Below are 22229 nucleotides of genomic sequence, written 5' to 3'. Positions count from 1 at the left end.
TCTTTTTGTGATGACTCTGAGAATAGTACAGCTTCATTTCTAAAGTGTTCCCCAGTGAAGCGTGACAGCAATTTGGTTTTGGATGGGAAAAGGTGGAACATCTGAGTCCACAGGTCTCGCAATTGTCTTTGTAACAATGTCTAACTTGTCAATGGAAGTTGTACTTAATTGTTATCATGCAATGAACTCCATCTTGTTTAAAGACAACAGTCTCCTCTCATTAAGATTCACTCGTGGCTTTCCTCTACCATTGCAAACCAAACAGACTCTTAGACCCAGTCAAGGAAAGAGGACGATAACAGCAATGCATCCCAAACCACAAGCTGGTAGTAGGTGGCATTCTAACAGAATAAATTCCTTTACTCTTCAAAAAGGTGGTGTTCTTCAGTTCATTTACATAGAAGGTATTGGCCTATGCTAAGAAATGGTCAGATTAATAAATGTGCATGACTTGGAGTAATGGTTTCACACAAAGTTGCTGCTATAATACTTCTCGGTGGTAGAAATGGCATTGCTGCGAGACACTATCAAAGTAAGTTTTTAACATGTGTTTGGAAATCGAGGAAATTTGACCACAACCTGCTTCTATCAGCTGCCAACTCTTGGTGATAACTGGAAATTGGCAATAATCCAATTTGAGGACAATTTACTCCTCAAATAAATTTAATATTGATTCAAGTCCTGAAAAAAAAATTGCAAACAGGTATTGTTGAATACAAAGTGCAAACGTTTATCTCTAAAAGGACTTGCCATCAATCAAATTCTCCCACAAGGAGGCAATGGTAAGGCATCAGGAGAATGACTGAAAATCATAACATCTTTCTTTCTGAGGGAAACAGAATGGAACTAAATGAACTGTTGCCATCTAACACTTTTCTTCAAAATCTGTGCATCATGGAGTCTGTATTTAAACTGGACAGCTAATTCTCCAGATTACAGAAGCAAGTAAATTTTAAAATATAATGGAACTTGCCATTGGGCACATGTATAATTGGCGATCAACCAAGATGCAAAAGGTCCTTGAACCTTCCATTGAACATCTATAAACAAGAATGAGTTGCTTATGCTCCACCTGGCTGCATTCTTTATTAATTACTTGACATGCAACATTATTGTTAACATTTGTACAGTAGGCTTTCCTCATTGATTGAGGTAATTTTAAGTTATTGTTTGAATTTCCCTGTTCCTTACTAAGTAACATAATGAAGAACCTTCAAAGCAAAGGAGAAAAAAAAATCAATCAGGTTTCAAACAGTTATCATCCAAAAGTACAGAGAGCATTGTCTTGTTTGCACAACCTTTCCAGCTGTTTGCAGGTTTGGTAACATACTCAGTAATTATTGACCATAGCTCAGGGTAAAGTTTTAGTGAACTCAAGAAGGGAACTGCAAATGCAACTTTGCCTGTTGTTTCACCTGAATTTATAAGTGAGTCACTAGCAGTCTATTTGGTGTTGGCAGCATCAGTGTGGGAACATCAGACAGCATGAAACTCCTCATTCTCTGTGCCTGGCTCTTTCTCGTGCCCGAAATACAAAGTCTTGAAATAATTGCAGGTGACTTTTCGGATGTGTCTGTAAGTGCCGATTGAAAATTTTGCACTTAAGTTGGTCTTATGTGCATTTTAAAAATGAATAATCAACATTGTGGATTAAATATTGCAAAGTAAACATTTGTCATAAAGATTCCAAACTCTTGCTGTGATTTGACAAACTTTACAGAGCAATGATCAGTGTCTGAAGAAGTGATGTAGAAGAACCATCTCAGACTCGAAACATTAAATCTGTTTCTCTCTTTTTCCACAGATGCTGACAGCCTTACTGAGCTTCTCCAGCATTTTATCTTATTTTTAAAACTTAGAGTCATTTTTCAAAACGTGATTTTTTTTATTCATTCATGGGATGTGGGTGCTGCAAGTAAGACTGACATTAACTGGCCTGATTGTCCCTGGTGAAGATGATAAGTCTTCTTGAATACAACTGACTGGCTTGCTAGACCATTTTTGAGTCAACTACATTGCTGTGGATCTGGAGACTCAGGCCAGACCAGGCAAGAAGTGCAGAGTTTATTCCCTGAAAGAGGATTTAAATGATGATTCAGTAGTTTCATGAACTCTGAGCCTGGTTTTTCAGTTTTCGTTTTATTTATTAATTAAATTTATGTTCCCCTGCTTAGATTTGAACAGATGTCACCACATCATTCGTTCTGGTTTCTAGATCGCTAACTCAGTAATGTAGTCACTAAGCTACTGTTCCCTGTAGTTTGTAAGATTGGAACAAAACAATGAAATAAATATGTTATTGGGTAGTGTGGCATTTTTGATTACTTGGGATTTTGGTTGTGAACATGGCTCCAGTATTTGTATTTTATCAGTTATTTTTAAACATGTCTTTGCATTGGGGATGTTTAATAAAATACATACGTGTTACTAAAACCTGTTCTTAATTTGTAAACGATCTGTGTTCTTGCTTGACCTCAATAAAAGCTTCTCTCTATACCAGCCCGTAGGAACTCCTGGATCTGACAAGATTGTAGATGGTCCTTCTGTAAATATAAACAAATATGAAAGACGCCAAAAGGTAAGGTTCAGTCCATTGAATGTGACAGCAATATACTTCAGTAGTATCCTAAATGAGAATTGCCTAGCTGAATTGATATGTGTGCTAATCACTAAGGGTGTTGAAAAAAACATTTTGTTCATCTCAAAGATGTTCGTGAACTCTCTGGGATAAGAATAGATAATAATAACTCTGTACACAGTTGATTAGGAAACTTTATAAAGCTTTCAAAAAGAATATAATTACAATGTTGTTACAGACCGGAAGCAGAGAAATCATTTGACCTAGGCAATCACTAAGAATATTAAAAAGTATAACAACATTTCTTTCCAAGACAGTTTATTAGTTTGTGTTTAATGGGTGTCATGTGTCTTTTCAATTCTTTTGATCATTTTCTTCTTGGTCCGCTCAAACTGCTGGCTCTTAAGAAAGAAAGAACTTGCAATGATACAACAGCCTTTGCAGGATCAGGATAATCCAAAGCACTTTCCAGCCATTGAGATACTACCAAAGTGTAGTCACTGCTGTAATGTAGGAAAACACAGCAAGCTCCTGCAATCAGTAGTGAGTTACTGACTCTTCTTAGTGATGTAGTTAAAAGGTAAGTAATGACAGCACATTAAGATGGACTCCCCTGTTCTTCAGTGACTGCTGCAGCTGAGCCAAGGCTGATGAGATAGTTTCATGGGCACCATGACACTAGCTTTTAAATTCTGCATTTATTTAATTAATCGTTTTTAAATTCTGCAGTTGTCAATTTGGGTTGGAGCACATTTCTTCATCATCATTAGTCCGATCATGATAATCATTATGTCCCTGTTTTATTGACTCTGCTGCTCTCCACTTGTCACATCAAAAGTGGAAGTCTTTCTTTCTGTTAGAAGATTGTTTTGCAATTTATTTATTCGTGAAAGGGGTGGAGATCTGAATTTTAAGCTGTTCTTTTACCTTCTGAATGTTTACGAGTGTTACAATTCCAGTAATGTGAGTTATGAGATGTTAATAATTGTTTTGTCTTGACCCAGTTCCTAACAAATTTACTTACAGGCAAATATTAATTAGCTCTATTATTGCTATTTGTTCCAAAATGACTGATCTTACCAAAAGGTAAATTATTAAAAATGGACCAATGTTCTCATCAGCATGGGATAGATACAAATGGAATTACAAAATCAGGCACATTGTTAGTTCTTTTTCTTTGTGTTTATCTATAACCTGGGACTGAGTATTTGATGAGGGTCTCAAATATGAAAGGGAACTTTATTATTCAATACTAACAGTCTTTTATTTATGAACACAGAAAGTTCTTATATCGCTTTCCTTGTTAACTTGCTAAAGCCAGTATCAGGAATATGAATTAAGCAATGTTAAACAGAAACAGTATCTTAAAAGGATATAAAGACTCACAATTTTGCTTTGATGGGTAGGAACCATGTGAAGAAAATTTATTTCTCATTGCAAAGAAAATGTCAGTTTTGATTTGCAGATAATATGAACAAACTGTCTCTAGTTAATTCTGTTTGATAGAAAACAGTATGTGAATGCTGAGCTTTATGGAATTCCAAAAAAGGAAAAGGAAAGTTCTGTGGGACATTGTTACTTTTTTTCTTTTGCGTGTGCATTCAATATTTTGGAGCTTTGTGCTCTGTCAAGCTATTAGTTAGCTGATGTGACCTATCAAACATATGCAAGGCTGATGGAGAGATACAGAAGGGGAAAAATAGGTCAAAAGCGAATATTAAATTTGCTTTTAACAAAGGTGAGCTAGAACACACTGTATCTCAGAGATAAGGAATTGAATCGGAATTCGAAAGTAAATGAAATTAAAGTCTCCTCTTTTGCCTGTTAAAGAGTTTGATTGAATTAAGTTGACAGAATTTTCGATACAAGGATGTGCTATCCAAAACAGCTTAAGTCAACATCGCTCCAAAGAAACAAGCCAAATCTTGTTTTATTGGGACATGATATTATATCTAAGCCAACATCAAGTGGAAGATGGTGACGGGGTGCTAATAACACTGGGACATAAATCCAGAGGCTCAGAATAATGCTTTGGGGGCCTTGGGTTCTAATCCTATCAAGGCAGAATTTAAACTTACTTATTAAAAACAAATCTGGACCGTAAGGCTAATCCTAATAAAGGTGACCATTCAACAGTTGTAAAAACCCATCTGGTTCAATCATGATCTTTAAGGAAGAAAATCTAACATCCTTACCTGGTCTGACCTATATGTGACTCCACACCACACATAGTGCAATGTGGTTAACTCTTAACGGCCTTACCACAACACTCAATTCAGGTTTGATTAGGGATGATCAACATACGCTGGCATTGTCAGCAACACTCACAAGATAAAACAACAAACTGAAGATCTGAAACAAAAACAATAATTGCTGGAGAAACTTAACTGGTCTAGCAACATCTGCAGAGAGAAAGGAGGGTCAACATTTCAAGCCCGGTCACTGTCTGTTCTGAAGAAGGGTCGCTGAACTCACAACATTAACTCTTCTTTATGTCCAGGGATGTTGCCAGACCTCCTGAGTTTTTCCAGCAATTTCAGATTTTGTTTCAGATCTTCAGCATTTGCACTTCTTTATCTTACTTTGCTGATGTCATATTGGTAAACAGTCTGGGAAGTGATACGTGTCAAGCCATCTGTTATGACACAGACAGGTACGAGTAAATGAAATGAGAGACACACTAGAGTGCTTCAGAAAAGGAATGTTCACCAATTCACAATGGTCAAGACTGTTAAAGACACCCTCTAACTATGCCTGAACATGTTTCAACTTTGAATCAAGATCCCAAAGCACCACGATCATCGCCTTTTCATCACTGGAACCGAATTAACAATATTAGAGAAACGTTATTGAACCTTGCTGATTTTGACTGTTAATTTGCAATGAGGAGAAAGTGAGGACAGCAGATGCTGGAGATCAGAGTCAAAAGGGTGGTGCTGGAAAAGCACAGCAGGTCAGGCAGCATCCGAGGAGCAGGAGAATCGATGTTTTAGGCATAAGCCCTTCATCGGGAATGAGGTTCGTGGGTCGGGGCTGAGTAATAACTGCGAGGGGGTGGCATTGGAGGGAGAAAGTGATAGGTGGATAAAGGTGAGGGAGAAGGTGAGAGGTCAGAGGGGGCAATGATGGGTGAGTCTGGAGGACAGTGCCGAGTTGGAGGCTTGGGACTGGGATAGTGTGTGGGGGGAGGGGAAATGAGGAAGCTGTTGATAATGAACCTCTTTTTTGAACGGTTAATACTTATGTTAAAATAATTATGTTTCCCACTTGTGGGACATAGGTGTGACTGACTGGCCAGCATTTTATTGCCCATCCTTAGTTGCCCGCAAGAAAATGGTGGTGACGTTTCATTTTGACACTGTACTGTTTTATAATGGGATAAATGAGTAACATTTTCTGAACATGAAGAAAATATTGTTTTACTGTTTTATTTCACAGAGAAGTGATGACAACAGCAAGGAGGAGGACGAGGTAGGCTCACTCTATCTCATTATTCTGTAGTGTTTGAAGTTCCTGATCAGTTTAACCATTGTTCATCTACTGATCACGATGTTTGCAAGACCAATAGGTTATTGACTTCTTTCCTCTTACAGGCACTTCACTTTTGTAAATAATTGATATGCACAAATTTGCTTGTCTGTCCTCTATCACTGATAGTAGTCCTTTATTGAAAAGTTGGTCAGGCCATTGAGTAAATTGAACTAGCTCCTTGAGATGGTTTTTCCCTTCAATAAGGATAATTGATTGTTTCCCGCCTCATGCCTTTTTGAGAGATCGGAAGGATAGACAGAAAAGTAAATGAATGAACAGATGGGTGATTACATCTGGCAGAAATCCAGCACATAAAGAATAAATAAAAAAAGTAAGTGTTGGAGCAGGTCTGGCAACTTCTTTAGAGAGAGAAAAACAGAATCTTCTCAAATACAATATGACCCTTTCAAGGAATATGTTGACAATTAAAATTACCCACTTTACTTATTCACCAGAGAATAAATTAGAACTGACGTTTTCATATTTATCTCACTGATATCACAACCAACTGGTCTCAATCACATGACTGAGACCTGACTACAATTTTTATTAGGTCATCCCATTGGTAGAAGATTTGAGCTAGATGAGGCACCAAAGGGGTCTTCTAAAAATGTTTAAGTTCTCTGGAGGCGCCAGGAAGAACAGGAGAGCTCTGCCAAGAGCCTTTGGGGAAGTCGGAGTCTCAGCTTTCATGGTTTCCTCACACATCATCCCGCCTTCAATCACCGGTGAGCATGGAGTGAGCCTGCACCCAATTCTTCCACTTCCCCAACGGGCACAACATCTAGCACTGCTTCCCACCAACCCTCCACCTGGAATGTTGGAAAGTACGGCTTGGAATGTAAGTCAGGTGGTGTTGTTAGAATGGATTTAGCCTCATTCTGTCACAAGCTGGAAATTGTGATGAAGCTGCTCCCTTAACAAGGTTACACTGTCCTTGGCTTTTTTTCAGAGAGGTAGTAAAAGACACAGACTCCGAAAAGTCTGGTCTTGGATGGGTTTTAGGGCCAACCTGATTATAACTAACAAATACTGCCTCAGTAAAAAGACTTTCAAGTTTAAATAAAAACACTGGTACAATGAAAGGGGAATAGCCAGTTCTTCCAGCTCAGCTTTTCTCTGGTTTGGTTATTCATTGAAAGTAGGAGAAAGTGAGGACTGCAGAGGCTGGAAATCAGAGTCTAAAAGTGTGGCACTGGAAAAGCACAGCCGGTCAGGGAGCTTCCGAGGAGCAGGACAGTCGACATGTTGGGCAGGACTTGAAGGGCTTATGCCCGAATCATGACCCTCCTTATGCTCAGATGCTGCCTGACCTGCTGTGCTTTTCCAGCGCCACACTATTCACTGAAAGCAGTCAGCCAGTCAGTGAAGTTACTAATCCAAGAAACAGCTACATGAAAGAACCAGATCTCTCTGACATCTCTCCTGTAAAGTCCTGTGTTTCATTTTACCTCTTGTGCCAAAGGGTATTAAAGGGCATTGTTGCGAGTATTTGGAACAGAATCATTAAGTTGAGATGCTCTGTTGGGTTTTCAGATAGATTAAGTTATTCTGCATTCTGTTCTCTTTTGTTTGTGTTTCATTCAGTAATCTTGTAAATAAATCCTGTCTTGTTTAAGACTAAGTGGTTTGACCACTGCATCCCTCCTGGTAAATCTACGTTACATCTGCTTAAAACAACTGGCAAAGTCTGGGCTACTTTCTTGAAATGTTTTAAGGGGGTTTGGTCTGATCCATAACAACATTAACTTTGCTAATGCAAACTACCATGAAAATTCATCAAAATTTATAATATCTATTAATCAATCTCTGAGGACAAATTGTTGAAAATTTCTTGCGTTTGCCAATAGCAACAAGTCTATGCCAAATAAGTTTGGAAAACTTTAGCCTATAAGGTACAAGTCCATAATAGTAAATGCCCACATTTTGAGATTCAGAAAGTATCTATGGATCCTAGGAAGAGTTAATATTTCTAAAGCAATGTAGACAATGCCCCTTTGAAGTTAAAATGATCAGAACTGGCCAGGGAACTCAAAGTGTCTTCTCTGTGCTGTTCCAAACCTTGAACATCAAGTCTGCGGAAAGAGGGAGAACAAACATTTATTTTAATTTTAGAAAATTACCATCAAGGTCCTGAGTTGCAAAATAACAAATGTTTTTTGCTAAAATCTTTGTTGTGTCAAACAGGATCACATTGATGAACACATCACCATTCACAGCTATAAAGTTAAATCCATTATCACCTCACGCTTTGCTGAAACAGTCTTCAGCACGAAGGTAGTGAATAAGGATTCGAGTCCGCAGAATGTGGTGTTCACCGTAGAAATTCCCAAGGGAGCCTACATCTCAAATTTCACAATGTGAGTTCTGAAAGCAAGTAAAACTGTTCCTTCTAACAGCTCCTGATGGTTACTTTTGTAAACAGGGAAAGTGCACAAAATGTTCAGCAGAGCCTCTGTGTCAGGGTGAGTTCCTTCCCTGGAGAAAGTGAGGACTGCAGATGCTGGAGATCAGAGCTGAAAATGTGTTGCTGGAAAAGCGCAGCAGGTCAGGCAGCATCAAAGGAGCAGGAGAATCGATGTTTCGGGCATGAGCCCTTCTTCAGGGTTTATGCCCGAAACGTCGATTCTCCTGCTCCTTGGATGCTGCCTGACCTGCTGCGCTTTTCCAGCAACACAGTTTCAGCTGAGTCCCTTTCCTCACAGTTTCTCTTTCAGATATTGGTCTTGCCAATCATTGCCAATGATTTGTATCATTGTAAGCAAGGCGTGCTCTGGCCAAATACAGTATATCATGTCTACTGCTACCTCAGCTGGAATCTCCACCTTGATAATCAAATGTGAGATCCATGATTAATTGGATTAATATGGCGCTATATGGTACTTGTATGGACACAACCATTGGGGAGGCTGACAGAATCACCTATGCATGGCCATGGGAGCAAGTTTAATCTGCTCCATCATCAAATGGCCATGGTTGTGATGTTGCCAAAGAGTGATAGCCAGTGGTCAGGTGTGTTGGTATGTGGTCAAGCAGAAGTTCTTGTTGAAAATCAGCAGGCTGAGCCAGCAGACAGGACAGATCAGGGGCTTGGGAGCACAGAATCCCCGGCAGAAACATAGTTAGGTTACACAAGGGTGAAAGATTAGATTGGGCGATAGGTGTGGATAGGTTGAGGGTCAATGTCACAGTGGCAGTTGGAGATGAGGAGGTTGAGGGCATAGTGAGGGCACACACAGGGACCTCCAGGAATCAGCTACTTTTCTCGGAGTACTATATCTCTACCTGGCCTCAACAAAAATGAAAGAAAATCAAATGTTGGCCATTATGGAACAACTTTATAAAGTGGCTGTGTTTAAAGGTTAGGGTATGGGCTGAACACAGTGACCCAACCAACTGTATGCAGCCAGGGCTCTTGGAAATTTGGAAAAGAAAATTGTATGCAATGACAAGAAGGTGATTAATTTACTGTGAGCCCATTTGTCACTGACAATGACCAAATGTAAACCACCCCTCCATCCCACCATCCGAAATTGGTTATGCATTCTATTTCATCTTATACTGCAATTGTAAAACATTAAATGTTAAGTTAAACACAAGTTTTCATATTGTGACATTTTTTAAACAAACTCTTCTCACTAATGAAACAAGAACTGAAATTGCTGGAAAAGCTCAGCAGGACTGGCAGCATCTGTGGAGAGAAATCAGTTAACCTTCTGGGTCAAGTGATCCTTCCTCAGAAGTCTGATTTCTCCACAGATGCTGCTAGTCCTGCTGAGCTTTTCCAGCAATTTCTGTTTTCGTTTCTGATTTACAACTTCCGTGTTTTTTTCAGTTTCTTCTCACAAATGACCATTTTACCAAAAAAGTAGGCAATTTGGTGAAGATTTTGGACTTTGGTATAGTTTTGTGTGTATTGGCTCATGTGAATCCTCTTTGGGTTGTTGACTTGTATTTCACTGCTCAGTAAATCCCCAATTTCTAAATTACATGCAATGCTAGTTGATTAACAGAAGTGCACTTTTAAGAGAAAAATTAGAACAAAAATTATTTCCAAAATGAATGAAGTCTGGAGACAAGAGTTTTGTTTCAAAGGATAATCGTACTTCGTGGGCAAATTGACTAACGTGTTTCTTACGCGACAACACTTCAAAGGTCTTCGTTGGTTGTAAACAGTGGTCATGAAACATGTTTTAGACACAAGACTTTTCTTTATGCTAAGTTCTATGGAACTTCACCTCCCAGGTTTGATCTATAGAAGGAACATGATTAACCTCCAAACTCCTGAGATTAAGAGAGGGGAGAATAGACAGGGTTCAAGGTAACTATGAAAAATGAAAAATGGGAAAAGTAGGTTAGATAATAAGAAGCAAAATAAACCTGCATCATTACTTTAATGGAATTAATAAATATGCTTTCCATCTCTCACACAGGACGGTGAATGACATAACATTTGTTGGATCCGTGCATGAAACAAGTGTGGCCAGAAAACTTTATGCAGAAGCATTGGCCCAAGGGAAGGCTGCTGGGATTCTTAGGTAAAGTCTCCATTGATGTTTATGCTTTTTTTTATCCTGTATTACACATTCTGTTTGTAGTCCTGGATCTCCCCTCCTCACCTGGTGGCTAACTGCTCTCCAAAGCCAAACACAAGACGATTCTCTTCTTTTCCTGTGTACATAATGAGTTGGCCAGGAAAATACTACATTATCAAAAAAAGGCCCTTCAGTAATTTCTCGATGTGTTTCATATTTAGGACATCAGCTCATGAGATGGAAAGCTTTAAGGCTGAAGTAAATGTTCCTGGTGGGAGCAAAGTCAGCTTTGAACTTTACTGCCAAGAACTGTTACAACGACGACTGGGGTTTTATGAACAAACTATCATACTCCGCCCAGGAAGCTTAGTGAAGCAGCTCCAGGTACATTCAATAATCTTTATTGCTACACTGTGTACTCAATGGGTTTCACTCTGACCGGATGGCAAGTATTATCTCCAAAAGGATTGCTGCCCATTTGAATTCTTACACTTCCTGTTGAGACCTTCCTTAAATCCCATCTCATTGGTAAAACTTTTTTTCACATTTTCCACTACCTCTTTCTTTGGCTCTGAAATGACTCCACAAAGGCTGGTATCCCGTCAACAAGTTACCCTTTATTTATACACGGAGAGTCCTTGACACTGATTCAGCTCTCTCAGAGCCAGCTCCCAGAGTAAACAGAACCCCTAATGCTCCTGTTTATATCTGTCAGCCAGGGCTCCCTGATTGGATTAGGTTAACAGCCCCAGTCAGATAACTCATGTTCTACACTATTTGGAGGGATATGGGCCAGGAGCAGGCAGGTGGGACTAGTACAGCTTGGGATTATGGTCAGTATGGACTGATTAGACCAAAGGGGCTATTTCTGTGCTAAATGACTCTACCATGGCTGACTTCATTATAGGGTTCATCATCTACAGAGCTCAATTTTGACTTGATGCAGGTGAGGTTTATTTAATTTGTTCTTGGGATGTGACTCGCTAGACCAGAAGTCATTGCCCATCCCTAATCACATTGCCGCAGGTCTGGTTTCACATGTAGGCCAGACCAGTAAAAGATCCATAAAGGACATTAATAACCAGATGAGCTTTTACAACAATTGACACAGTTACCATTAGACAAGCATTATATTCCAGATTTTACTGAATTCAAATTTCACTACCTGCCATCCAAATTCATGTGCCCAGGTTTTATGGTTAGCTGGTCCAGTGACATTCCTCTTAAGTGCATTAAATTATGATTACAGAGGAACCTCAGTTACCCAATATTCAATTATCTGACTTTCGGATTATTCAAACAAAATTGCAAGGTCCTGATGTTCGGCTAAACTATGTTATCTAGCATTTGATTATCCGGCATTTGATTAACCAAATGAAAAACTCTCCAACTGTGATGATCGGATCATCAAAATTCCCTCAGTACACATGTTAAAGCTGCTACAATATGTTAGATTAGATTAAAATAGATTAGATTTAGATTTGTTGTCACACGTATATAAAACTACTGTGATAAGTGTTTCTTCGTGTGGTATATAGAAAGTGTTGCCACGCTTAGGCGCCATCTTGAAACAATGAGCATAATGTTAGCAAGGTCTCTGACTTGCCATGGCTGAATAAGTATTTATATAGGTACGTGAATAGGGATGGTCTGGAGGGATATGGACCAGGAGCAAGCAGGTGAAACTAGTTTATGTGGGGTTATAGTCAGGACGGACTGGTTGGACTATTACTCTGCTGTATGACTCCAAGGCTCTACCACTGATTGAAAATAAGTGTTGTAAATATATCAAAGTCAAATTCCAATTGTGTACACTTGTGTGGTAGGAACAAGACAGTGACCAGAATTTTTCTCAATTGGTTTGGCCCACCCTCAATTTTTGGAAGTTTCTCAGACTAAAGGAGACTCAAATGAAATACAAACTTCATGGTTAAGGCAATTGATTTGAAGTCCATTGGGGTTTCCCTACGTAGGTTCACACCTTACTGCCTGTGCTTCTCATCCTTCCTGATTTTAAAGGGTCCTATGGTGATGTTATAGTGTCCCTTTCTCTATACTTCCATGCTAAGGAAGTATAAACATATATAAAGCACTGAAACTTTTCTTCAACCTGTGAGGCAAGGAATGGATTGAAGGGGGAAGAAATGAAGAAAACTGCAAATTCTGGAAATCTGAAACAAAAACAGAAATTGCTGCAAAATCTCAAAGTCTGGCAGTATCTGTGGAAAGAAATCAAAGTTAATGTTTCAAGTCCAGTGGCCCTTCTTCAGAACAGAATGTATTGAAGGTGTGGGCAAGTGAAAATGGGACCACAGCAATCCAGCCCTGAGACAATGCAATGACAAGAACCCCAGACTGTCTGATCCTGGACCACCCAGTGGATCTGAAAGGATCTATTCAGCCAGTGCTGCCCAACATTGACTTAATTAGCAACTTCTATGTGCCTGCAAATACTGTACTCTCCTAGTTATTGTAGTTGACATTTAGTGGCAGGTCAAACATTTCAAATTCCAAACTAATCCAGGGGGCAACAGGAGATTAATAAATAAATAAATATTACAACTCTGATAGTTCAGTGGTTTAATGTGGCACATGCTATTACACTGAGATCTTCAGAGTGGGCAGATCACAGTTTTCTCCCTAAACTGTGCTGTGTTAGCTAACAGAGACATCGTAAATGGTCTCAGCATTACTCACATAGAAAACAACCATTAGTTAAGATTCCTGCTTCTGATTTGTGCATTACTTGGATGTTGCATGTGGGTATCAAGGCATGGACTTGATGATACTTCTGTTCAATGTGGATTTGTTCACCATCTGGAGATTTTAAAAAGGAATCTGATATATTTAATTAATAAGTCCATTTGTTCGGAATATAATTTGTTTTCCCCTTAGGTGGATGTCTATATATTTGAGCCACAAGGAATCAGCCGTATTGAAGCACCGAACATGTTTGGAACACAGTTTGATGGGGTCATCCGCATAACTAAAGGAGAGAACAAGGTCAACTTCAGTTACAACTTCTATTACGTTTTTCTAAAAAACGAATGATGATAATTAACACAGAGATTCATAAATGGTATTGTACTGGTTCTCAATGTTCAACCCAAACGTCTAAGCTATAATTACTACAACCCATTATAAAAGCACAACAACATAGAAATAAGGACAGAAGTAGGCCATTAGGCCCATAGAGCCTGGTCCACCATTTACTAAAATCATAGGCCGATCCTCCATCTCGAAACCATACTCCCTCTCTCCCACCACACTCCTCAACACCTTTAGTATTTAACGTTTCATTTTTCATCAAGATTGGTTCTATGCCAACAACTACCAAGTTGCTCACTGCACAGTGTCTTATTGGTGGCATTCAAAATACGAGAGATGTTAAGAAAAGGAAATACAAATAAAATATCAGAAAGTTGAAATGAAAAACAAAACAATGCAGAGATGTCTGGTGAGCAATTGAATATTTCAATGCTTTGACTGTAACTTTAAATGAGAACCATTTGCCATAAAGAGCTCAACTGAAAATTCAACTTATCTTTTGCTGTCAGGGCACTGTATTTTTAGCATTCTGGTTTAGCATTTCCTGAAAATGCTTTGTTGTCTAAACCCAATTATAATTCAGTATAGGGGATATATTTTTTAAGGTGAAAGGAGAGAAATTTTAAAAAAACATGAGGGGCAAGTTTTTTACAGAGAGGGTGGTTCAAGGAAGTGGTGGATGCAGGTATAATTAAAACAAAAGATTTGGAGCTCTACAATCCACCTGGCAGTAGAAAATTAGAATAGGGAATTAATTTATTTAACCAGTTAAATTTCCCACAAGTGTGGATCAGACATTAATGTCTGAAGGTATTATTCCCACCAGCTGTAACCGTGATCACACATATCCAGCTGTAATATAACCAAGGTCTCTCAAATGGACACATCAAATTAAAACCTTCAACTCATTGAATAAAGTCCATTCAAATACACATAAACTAGTGGAGTGGTGAACTATTTCAGTGGATTGTAGGCCAAATATAATGAAAAACAGTTTTGTTGTTGAAGACTCTCATGAAACCATTTTGAGAGTTAAAAGATATTTGGATAAGTACATGAATAGGAAAGGTTTGGAGGGATATGTGTCAGGATCAGGTAGGTGAGACTGGTTTAGTTTGGGATTATGTTTGACATGGACTGGCTGGATGAAGGGTCTATTTCTGTGCTGTATGACTCTATGACTCTGAGATATAAGATGCCAAAGCATCTTAGATACTGAGTACCAGCCCTAAGTTACAAACTGGAGTTGTAATTGTACAGGCTCACATGGTAAGACCATCTAGGTTATCAATCTGTCTCTCTCTGTAACACACTATTGCTCAAAGTAGCACTACCCTGAATCTCAAAATGTAGACAAAAATGGCTTCATGAGAGTCTTCAACAACAAAACTGTTTTTCATTATATTTGGCCTACAATCTACTGAAATAGTTCACCACTCCACTAGTTTATGTGTATTTGAATGGACTTTATTCAATGAGTTGAAGGTTTTAATTTGATGTGTCCATTTGAGAGACCTTGGTTATATTACAGTTGGATATGTGTGATCACGGTTACAGCTGGTGGGAATAATACCTTCAGACATTAATGTCTGATCCATACTTGTGGGAAATTTAACTGGTTAAATAAATTAATTCCTTATTCTAATTTTCTACTGCCAGGTGGATTGTAGAGCTCCAAATCTTTTGTTTTTCCAGCTAATTTAGAAGAGAGTAAATTTTCCAGTTTGTATGTATAGACTGGATGGATCAAATGGCTTAGAACATAGAACATAGAACATAGAACAATACAGCGCAGTACAGGCCCTTCGGCCCTCGATGTTGCGCCGATCAAAGCCCACCTAACCTACACTAACCCACTATCCTCCATATACCTATCCAATGCCCGCTTAAATACCCATAAAGAGGGAGAGTCCACTACTGCTACTGGCAGGGCATTCCATGATCTTACGACTCGCTGAGTGAAGAACCTACCCCTAACATCAGTCCTATATCTACCCCCCCTTAATTTAAAGCTATGCCCCCTTGTAATAGCTGACTCCATACGCGGAAAAAGGTTCTCACTGTCAACCCTATCTAACCCCCTAATCATCTTGTACACCTCTATCAAATCACCCCTAAACCTTCTTTTCTCCAAAGAAAACAACCCCAAGTGCCTCAGCCTTTCCTCATAGGATCTTCCTACCATACCAGGCAACATCCTGGTAAACTTCCTCTGCACCCGTTCCAGTGCCTCCACATCCTTCCTATAGTATGGCGACCAAAACTGCACACAATATTCCAGAAGCGGCCGCACCAGAGTCTTATACAACTGCAGCATGACCTCAGGACTCCGGAACTCAATTCCTCTACCAATAAAAGCCAGTACGCCATATGCCTTCTTCACTGCACTATTTACCTGGGTGGCAACTTTCAGAGATCTGTGTACATGGACACCAAGATCCCTCTGCTCTTCCACACTACCAAGTAGTCTACCATTAGCCCAGTAATCCATCTTTTTATTACTCTTACCAAAGTGAATCACTTCACACTTAGCTACATTGAACTCCATTTGCCACCTTTCTGCCCAGCTCTGCAGCTTCTCTATATCCCGCTGTAACCTGCCATATCCTTCCTCACTGTCTACAACTCCTCCGACTTTCGTATCATCCGCAAACTTGCTCACCCAACCTTCTAACCCTTCCTCCAGGTCATTTATAAAAATGATAAACAGCAATGGTCCCAAAACAGATCCTTGCGGAACACCACTAGTGACGGCACTCCAAGATGAATCTTTGCCATCAACTACTACCCTCTGTCTTCTTCCAGAGAGCCAATTCCTAATCCAAACCTCCAACTCACCCTCAATGCCATATCTCTGTATTTTCTGCAGTAGCCTACCATGGGGGACCTTATCAAACGCCTTACTAAAATCCATATATACTACATCTACCGCTTTCCCCTCATCTACCTCCTTCGTCACCTTCTCAAAGAATTCAATAAGGTTTGTGAGGCACGACCTGCCCTTCACAAAACCATGCTGACTATCCTTGATCACATCATTCTTATCCAGATGTGCATAAATCCTATCCCTTATAATTCTCTCTAAGACTTTGCCCACAACAGAAGTGAGACTCACTGGCCTATAGTTACTAGGATTATCCCTACTCCCCTTCTTGAACAAGGGAACCACGTTTGCTAGCCTCCAGTCCTCTGGCACTACTCCTGTAGACAAAGAGGACACAAAAATCAAGGCCAATGGCTCTGCAATCTCCTCCCTTGCTTCCCAGAGAATCCTAGGATAAATGCAATCAGGCCCAGGGGACTTATCTATTTTCACCCTTGCCAGAATTTCCAACACCTCTTCTCTACATATCTCAAAGCCATCCATTCTACTTATTCGTGCCTCAGTATTCATATCGACAACAATGTCCTGTTCCTGAGTGAATACTGACGAAAAGTATTCATTCAGCGCCTCCCCAATCTCTTCAGCCTCCACACGCAACTTCCCATTACTATCCTTGATTGGACCTATTCCTTCCCTAGTCATTCTTTTATTCCTAACATACCTATAGAAAGCCTTAGGGTTTTCCCTAATCCTACCAACTAAGGACCTTTCATGTCCCCTCCTTGCTGCTCTTAGCTCTCTCTTCAGGTCCTTCCGGGCTACCTTATAACTCTCAATCGCCCCTATTGAACCTTCACGCCTCATCTTTACAAAGGCCGCCCTCTTCCATTTAACAAGGGATTCCAACTCCTTATTAAACCACGGCTCCTTCACACGACCCTTTCCTCCCTGCCTGATAGGTACGTACTTATCAAGGACACTCAATAGTTGCTCCTTGAACAAGTTCCACATATCAATTACGCTCTTGCCTTGGAATCTACTTTTCCAATCCACACATCCTAAGTCATGCCTCAACGCATCATAATTTCCCTGCCCCCAGCTATAACTCTTGCCCTGTAGTACACACTTATCCCTCCCCATCACGAGACTAAAAATCACCGAATTGTGGTCACTGTCCCCAAAGTGCTCACCTACCTCTAGTTCTAATACCTGGCCTGGTTCGTTACCCAGAACCAAATCCAGTATGGCCTCACCTCTTGTTGGCTTATCTACATATTGTGTCAGGAAACTCTCCTGCACACATTGCACAAACACTGACCCATCTAACGAACTTGAGCTATAGCTTTCCCAATCAATATCAGGAAAGTTAAAGTCTCCCATAACAATCACCCTATTACTATCACTCTTCTCCTGAATCATCTTCGCAATCCTTTCTTCAACGATTCTAGGACTATTAGGAGGCCTGTAAAAGACTCCTAACAGGGTGACCTCACCTCTCCTATTCCTAACCTCAACCCAAACTACCTCAGATGGCAAATCTTCATCCATCTTCCTTTCCACCGCTGTAATACTATCTTTGACTAGCAAAGCCACACCCCCCCCTCTTTTACCCCCACCTCTGACCCTACTAAAACATTTAAACCCTGGAACCTGCAACAGCCAATCCTGTCCCTGATCTAGCCATGTCTCCGTAATAGCCACAACATCGAAGTCCCAGGTACCAACCCACGCTGCGAGTTCACCTACCTTATTTCGTATACTTCTGGCATTAAAGTATACACACTTCAAGCCACTCTTCTGTTTACAGGCACGATCCTTTAAGATTGATACCATATTCCTACCCTCCCTACACTCCAGGTCCTGCACCCTAAAGTTACAGTCTTCTTCTGTAACTGTATATTCTATGATTCTAAAGTATAGTCATTGTCATCTTTTCAGAAGGTAATTCTCTTAATATTGTCTCTTACTGATTTTGACAGCACACAAATCTGTTAATGACAAAATGAATGAAAATTGTGGATCAAAGAAATAATTAAATATGATCCAAATTTCAATGATTACAGTTGGAGGTCAAGTCAAAATATTTGTATTGATTATATCAGTACAGGATTCATTATTCATGAAAGGAAAGACTCAGCCTGACTCATGATAGGGATTTAAAAAACATGGTAAACTCAGTCTGATTACACACTGTGCAAATACTTCATGAGTGCATGATGTGAAGGTGCTGGTTATGACACCTGATGAAGGAACAGCGCTCCGAAAGCTTGTGATTTCAAATAAACCTATTGGACTATAACCTGATGTCATGTGACTTCTGACATCATGAACGCAGGGTGGGGCGAATTTAATTTTTTAGAACAGAATGGGTAGTCAGCATAATTACTGCCCATCTTATGTTGCTGCCATGATGTTTTAATGTCCCACCTCATGTGCATTGCTGCAGGAAATGACAGGGGGGGTTCCTGAGTTACAAATGTCAGGTTTATGAACGCCATCCCATACAGGAGTGTAATTTAAAGGATCCAACATATGAGCGTTTCCTATACGTATGAACAGCTATTTTACACTGTGCTGCGTTGTGTTCCGACTTGCACATAAACTGACTTGCATGCAGACTCAACAATTTAACCCAGGGACATGTCCACAAGCTGAGGAACATTGGATAATCAGCCCATTCCTATATGGACTGAACATGGAGGGAAAAGCAATCTGCTAGAGAAGCATGTGTAGACCTGACCATTTTGTAGCACCTATTTTGCCCATTTGCACCATAAAATTGCATTTGGGGTCCTACCTCAATTGAAGATTCTGAATTTTCATCTTAAATATGACAAGCCATTCATAGGAAAACCACTATGAAGATGGTAGCTGGAGGGTCATAGTGAATGAGATAATAAATAATCTGGCACCAGTTTCAGGCTATTCTCTCTCTGTTAATACCTGGTTGCTGCAGTTAAAATCAACCTAGATTGTTTAAATAGTCCTTATAATCTTGATGCCTCTAACCCAAAGCAAATACGTTAGGTGCAAGTGCTGCTGAGCGAGCAGATCTAGTCGTAGCTGAATAGTGAAGACGCCTGTTGATCAAACTCCAGAACATATTGTAATGTCAGTTCCTTTCATTTTAAATTTCCTGCAAACCCATCAAAGTGTTAAACACACCAAGCTGCTGTTCAGAGAAGTTGCTCGATGTACTGGTTGAAGCTAAAGAGGTTAGAAGAACACAGCAAGCTAGGCAGTCTCAAGAATACAGTCACAATAATACCTCTCAGAAACCAATGTTAGATTCAACTCTCAACCTGGACAGATACTCACAATTCCATCTTGTATTTTTAGGCTCATGTTTCCTTCAAGCCAAACTTGGACCAACAGCGGAAATGCCCAAATTGTACAGATACAGCCATTGATGGACGTATCATTGTGAGATATGATGTGAAACGGGAGCTCAATGGTGGAAACCTTCAGGTCTTGCCCAAACTTTAGAACATTTCACTTGAATCTTAATGATGCATTTACATCTTTTGCAAAGACAATGTTATTTTGTGCTATACCCTTGCTAACCATTTCTCTCTGTCTCACTGTAGGTTTCCAATGGTTACTTTGCTCACTTTTTTGCTCCTGATAATCTTCCACCACTTCCTAAAAACATCATCTTTGTCATTGATGTCAGTGGCTCAATGTGGGGAATTAAAATGAAGCAGGTAAATCCTTTCGCTTCAGTGACATTGTTTCAATATGAAGGTATTGTCTAGGTTCTGAATGATGCAGGCTGAGAAAATTTCAAAGTCGCCCTTTTCACTTCTTAGGTTCATACTCAATCGAGCTGCACTGGCCCCACTAGATCTCTTCTTTGTCAATTGCCTTTGCTGCCAACGTCAGTCTAATTTTCTACAGAAGACTTGTGCCTTGTGACTCATGGATCCCTCGTAGCAGGCAGACTGAGGCAAAGACTTTCATGATTTATATTTGCACAGGATATCCTGTTCATTCTTAGTAGCTACATCCTATCTCTTCCGTTTCCTTAATCTGAGTCAATTTCAGTCTGACTTGGTGAAAATCCAGGCCATAATTCCTGAATTTGATGACATGCTTTAAGGCAAATTTTAGGACTGGCAAAACATCCAGAAATTCTTGATTTGTTGAATGCAATGATGGTTGAAGTCAGAACTGTGCTGAAATAATTGCAAAAAGGACAGTACCAAGTCACCCTTTATTTACATGTCCATAAAGGGTGTACTGGATTTGTGGTGCTGGAAAAGCACAGCAGTTCAGGCAGCATCCAAGGATCAGTAAAATCAACGTTTCAGTTAAAAGCCCTTCATCAGGAATACTGATTCCTGTATTCCTGATGAAGGGCTTTTGCCCGAAATGTCGATTTTACTGCTCCTCGGATGCTGCCTGAACTGCTATGCTTTTCCAGCACCACTAATTCAGAATCTGATTTCCAGCATCTGCAGTCATTGTTTTTACCATAAAGGGTGTACACTGGATGTGGCCAGCCAGCTCAGAGTCAGTCCTTGAAATGAGGAGATTCTGCATCACCTGTTAATGTCAGTCAGTCAGGGTTCCTTGATTGGCCCAGGTTAACAATCCCAATCAAGGATCTCATAGTCAATAAGGTCCACCTGGTTCCAATCACTACACGCACTTTCAATTTCCTGAGATGCACCAATTCCTCAAACAATCCCAAACAGAGAGAAGGACCTCAGAATGAAAAGTGATGACCTCTGAACTCCATTTTTCTTACATTCTCTCCCCCACAGCCCTGTCATGTTTATGTCTTGTTTTCTTTGCACATAGTAAACAGGATTAATTCTCTCCCTTTCACACCTTTACTTACACCCATTTTACATCTTTCTTTTTCTTTCTTCTCAATGAGCTGCCCTTTTGTATTTTACATTGAGTTTTGACACCATCTGTCCTCTTGCCCCTCCTCTGGTTATGTCAAAAGTACATATAATAAAAATGCCTTTCAATCCTGAGGAAGAGTCATACTTAAGCAAAACGTTAACTCTATTGCTGTCTCCACAGATCTGCTGAGCTTCTCCAACATTCTCTGTGTTTGCTTCAAAAAATGTCCCTTTCTCAAAAAACATAAGCTTTTCACAACATTCCAGAATTATTTTTTTTAATTGAATGACTACATGTTTAGATGTGCATCGGAATAACCCAAGAATAAACTGCAAATGTGACTCACTGCAACTTTTCAATACACCTGATTGTTGGTGAAGACTGAAACCGATGATGAATAAACTTCACTTCAACTAATCAATATTTTTCATTCTCTATATTAGACTGTTGAAGCCATGGCAACGATCCTGTCTGATCTCCGCCCAGAGGACCAGTTCACAATTATTGATTTCAACCACAACATTCGTTTCTGGAATCAACATCTGGTCCCAGCCACTCCCAACCAGATTGAGGATGCCAAAAAATATATCGAGAAAATCCAGCCGAGTGGTGGTATGTGTTTAAGGGATGGATAAGCATAACCCCAGATGACTCATTGCTGAGATTCCCTGTGAGGAAAGACTTTAATTCGATTTTACTCCTCGCAATGACATTGTAACAAAATAGCAATTGCTAAATGACGATTCATAGGTTGGAACGTGCACCTAGTGGCAACAAATTGTAGTACCATCCACAACTGTTTAAACATTAGTTCAAAGATGTTGGTTTATTTGTTTTCTGCTTTTTCTTCATCAAATTT

The 22229-nt window shown here is 39.8% G+C and overlaps 1 protein-coding gene across 1 annotated transcript in view; it reads left to right on the top strand.

Moving 5' to 3' along the window:
- The first annotated feature begins 1382 nt into the window (after positions 1 to 1382).
- Positions 1383 to 22229, top strand: part of itih2 (inter-alpha-trypsin inhibitor heavy chain 2) — a 61339-nt gene continuing 40492 nt past the window's right edge. Inside the window, exons 1-10 of the mRNA XM_072563000.1 lie at positions 1383 to 1575; positions 2501 to 2578; positions 6017 to 6049; positions 8297 to 8469; positions 10543 to 10647; positions 10866 to 11028; positions 13540 to 13647; positions 19856 to 19984; positions 20104 to 20220; positions 21814 to 21982. Of these exons, the coding sequence (XP_072419101.1) occupies positions 1486 to 1575; positions 2501 to 2578; positions 6017 to 6049; positions 8297 to 8469; positions 10543 to 10647; positions 10866 to 11028; positions 13540 to 13647; positions 19856 to 19984; positions 20104 to 20220; positions 21814 to 21982 (1165 nt within the window). The 5' untranslated portion in view covers positions 1383 to 1485. The remainder of the gene's footprint in view (positions 1576 to 2500; positions 2579 to 6016; positions 6050 to 8296; positions 8470 to 10542; positions 10648 to 10865; positions 11029 to 13539; positions 13648 to 19855; positions 19985 to 20103; positions 20221 to 21813; positions 21983 to 22229) is intronic.

The sequence above is a fragment of the Chiloscyllium punctatum genome, chromosome 44 (genome assembly GCF_047496795.1).
Source record: "Chiloscyllium punctatum isolate Juve2018m chromosome 44, sChiPun1.3, whole genome shotgun sequence".
In the NCBI taxonomy this organism is placed as follows: Eukaryota; Metazoa; Chordata; class Chondrichthyes; order Orectolobiformes; family Hemiscylliidae; genus Chiloscyllium; species Chiloscyllium punctatum.
The sequence above is the reverse complement of the archived record's forward strand: the minus strand, read 5'-3'. Positions and strand labels throughout refer to the sequence as shown.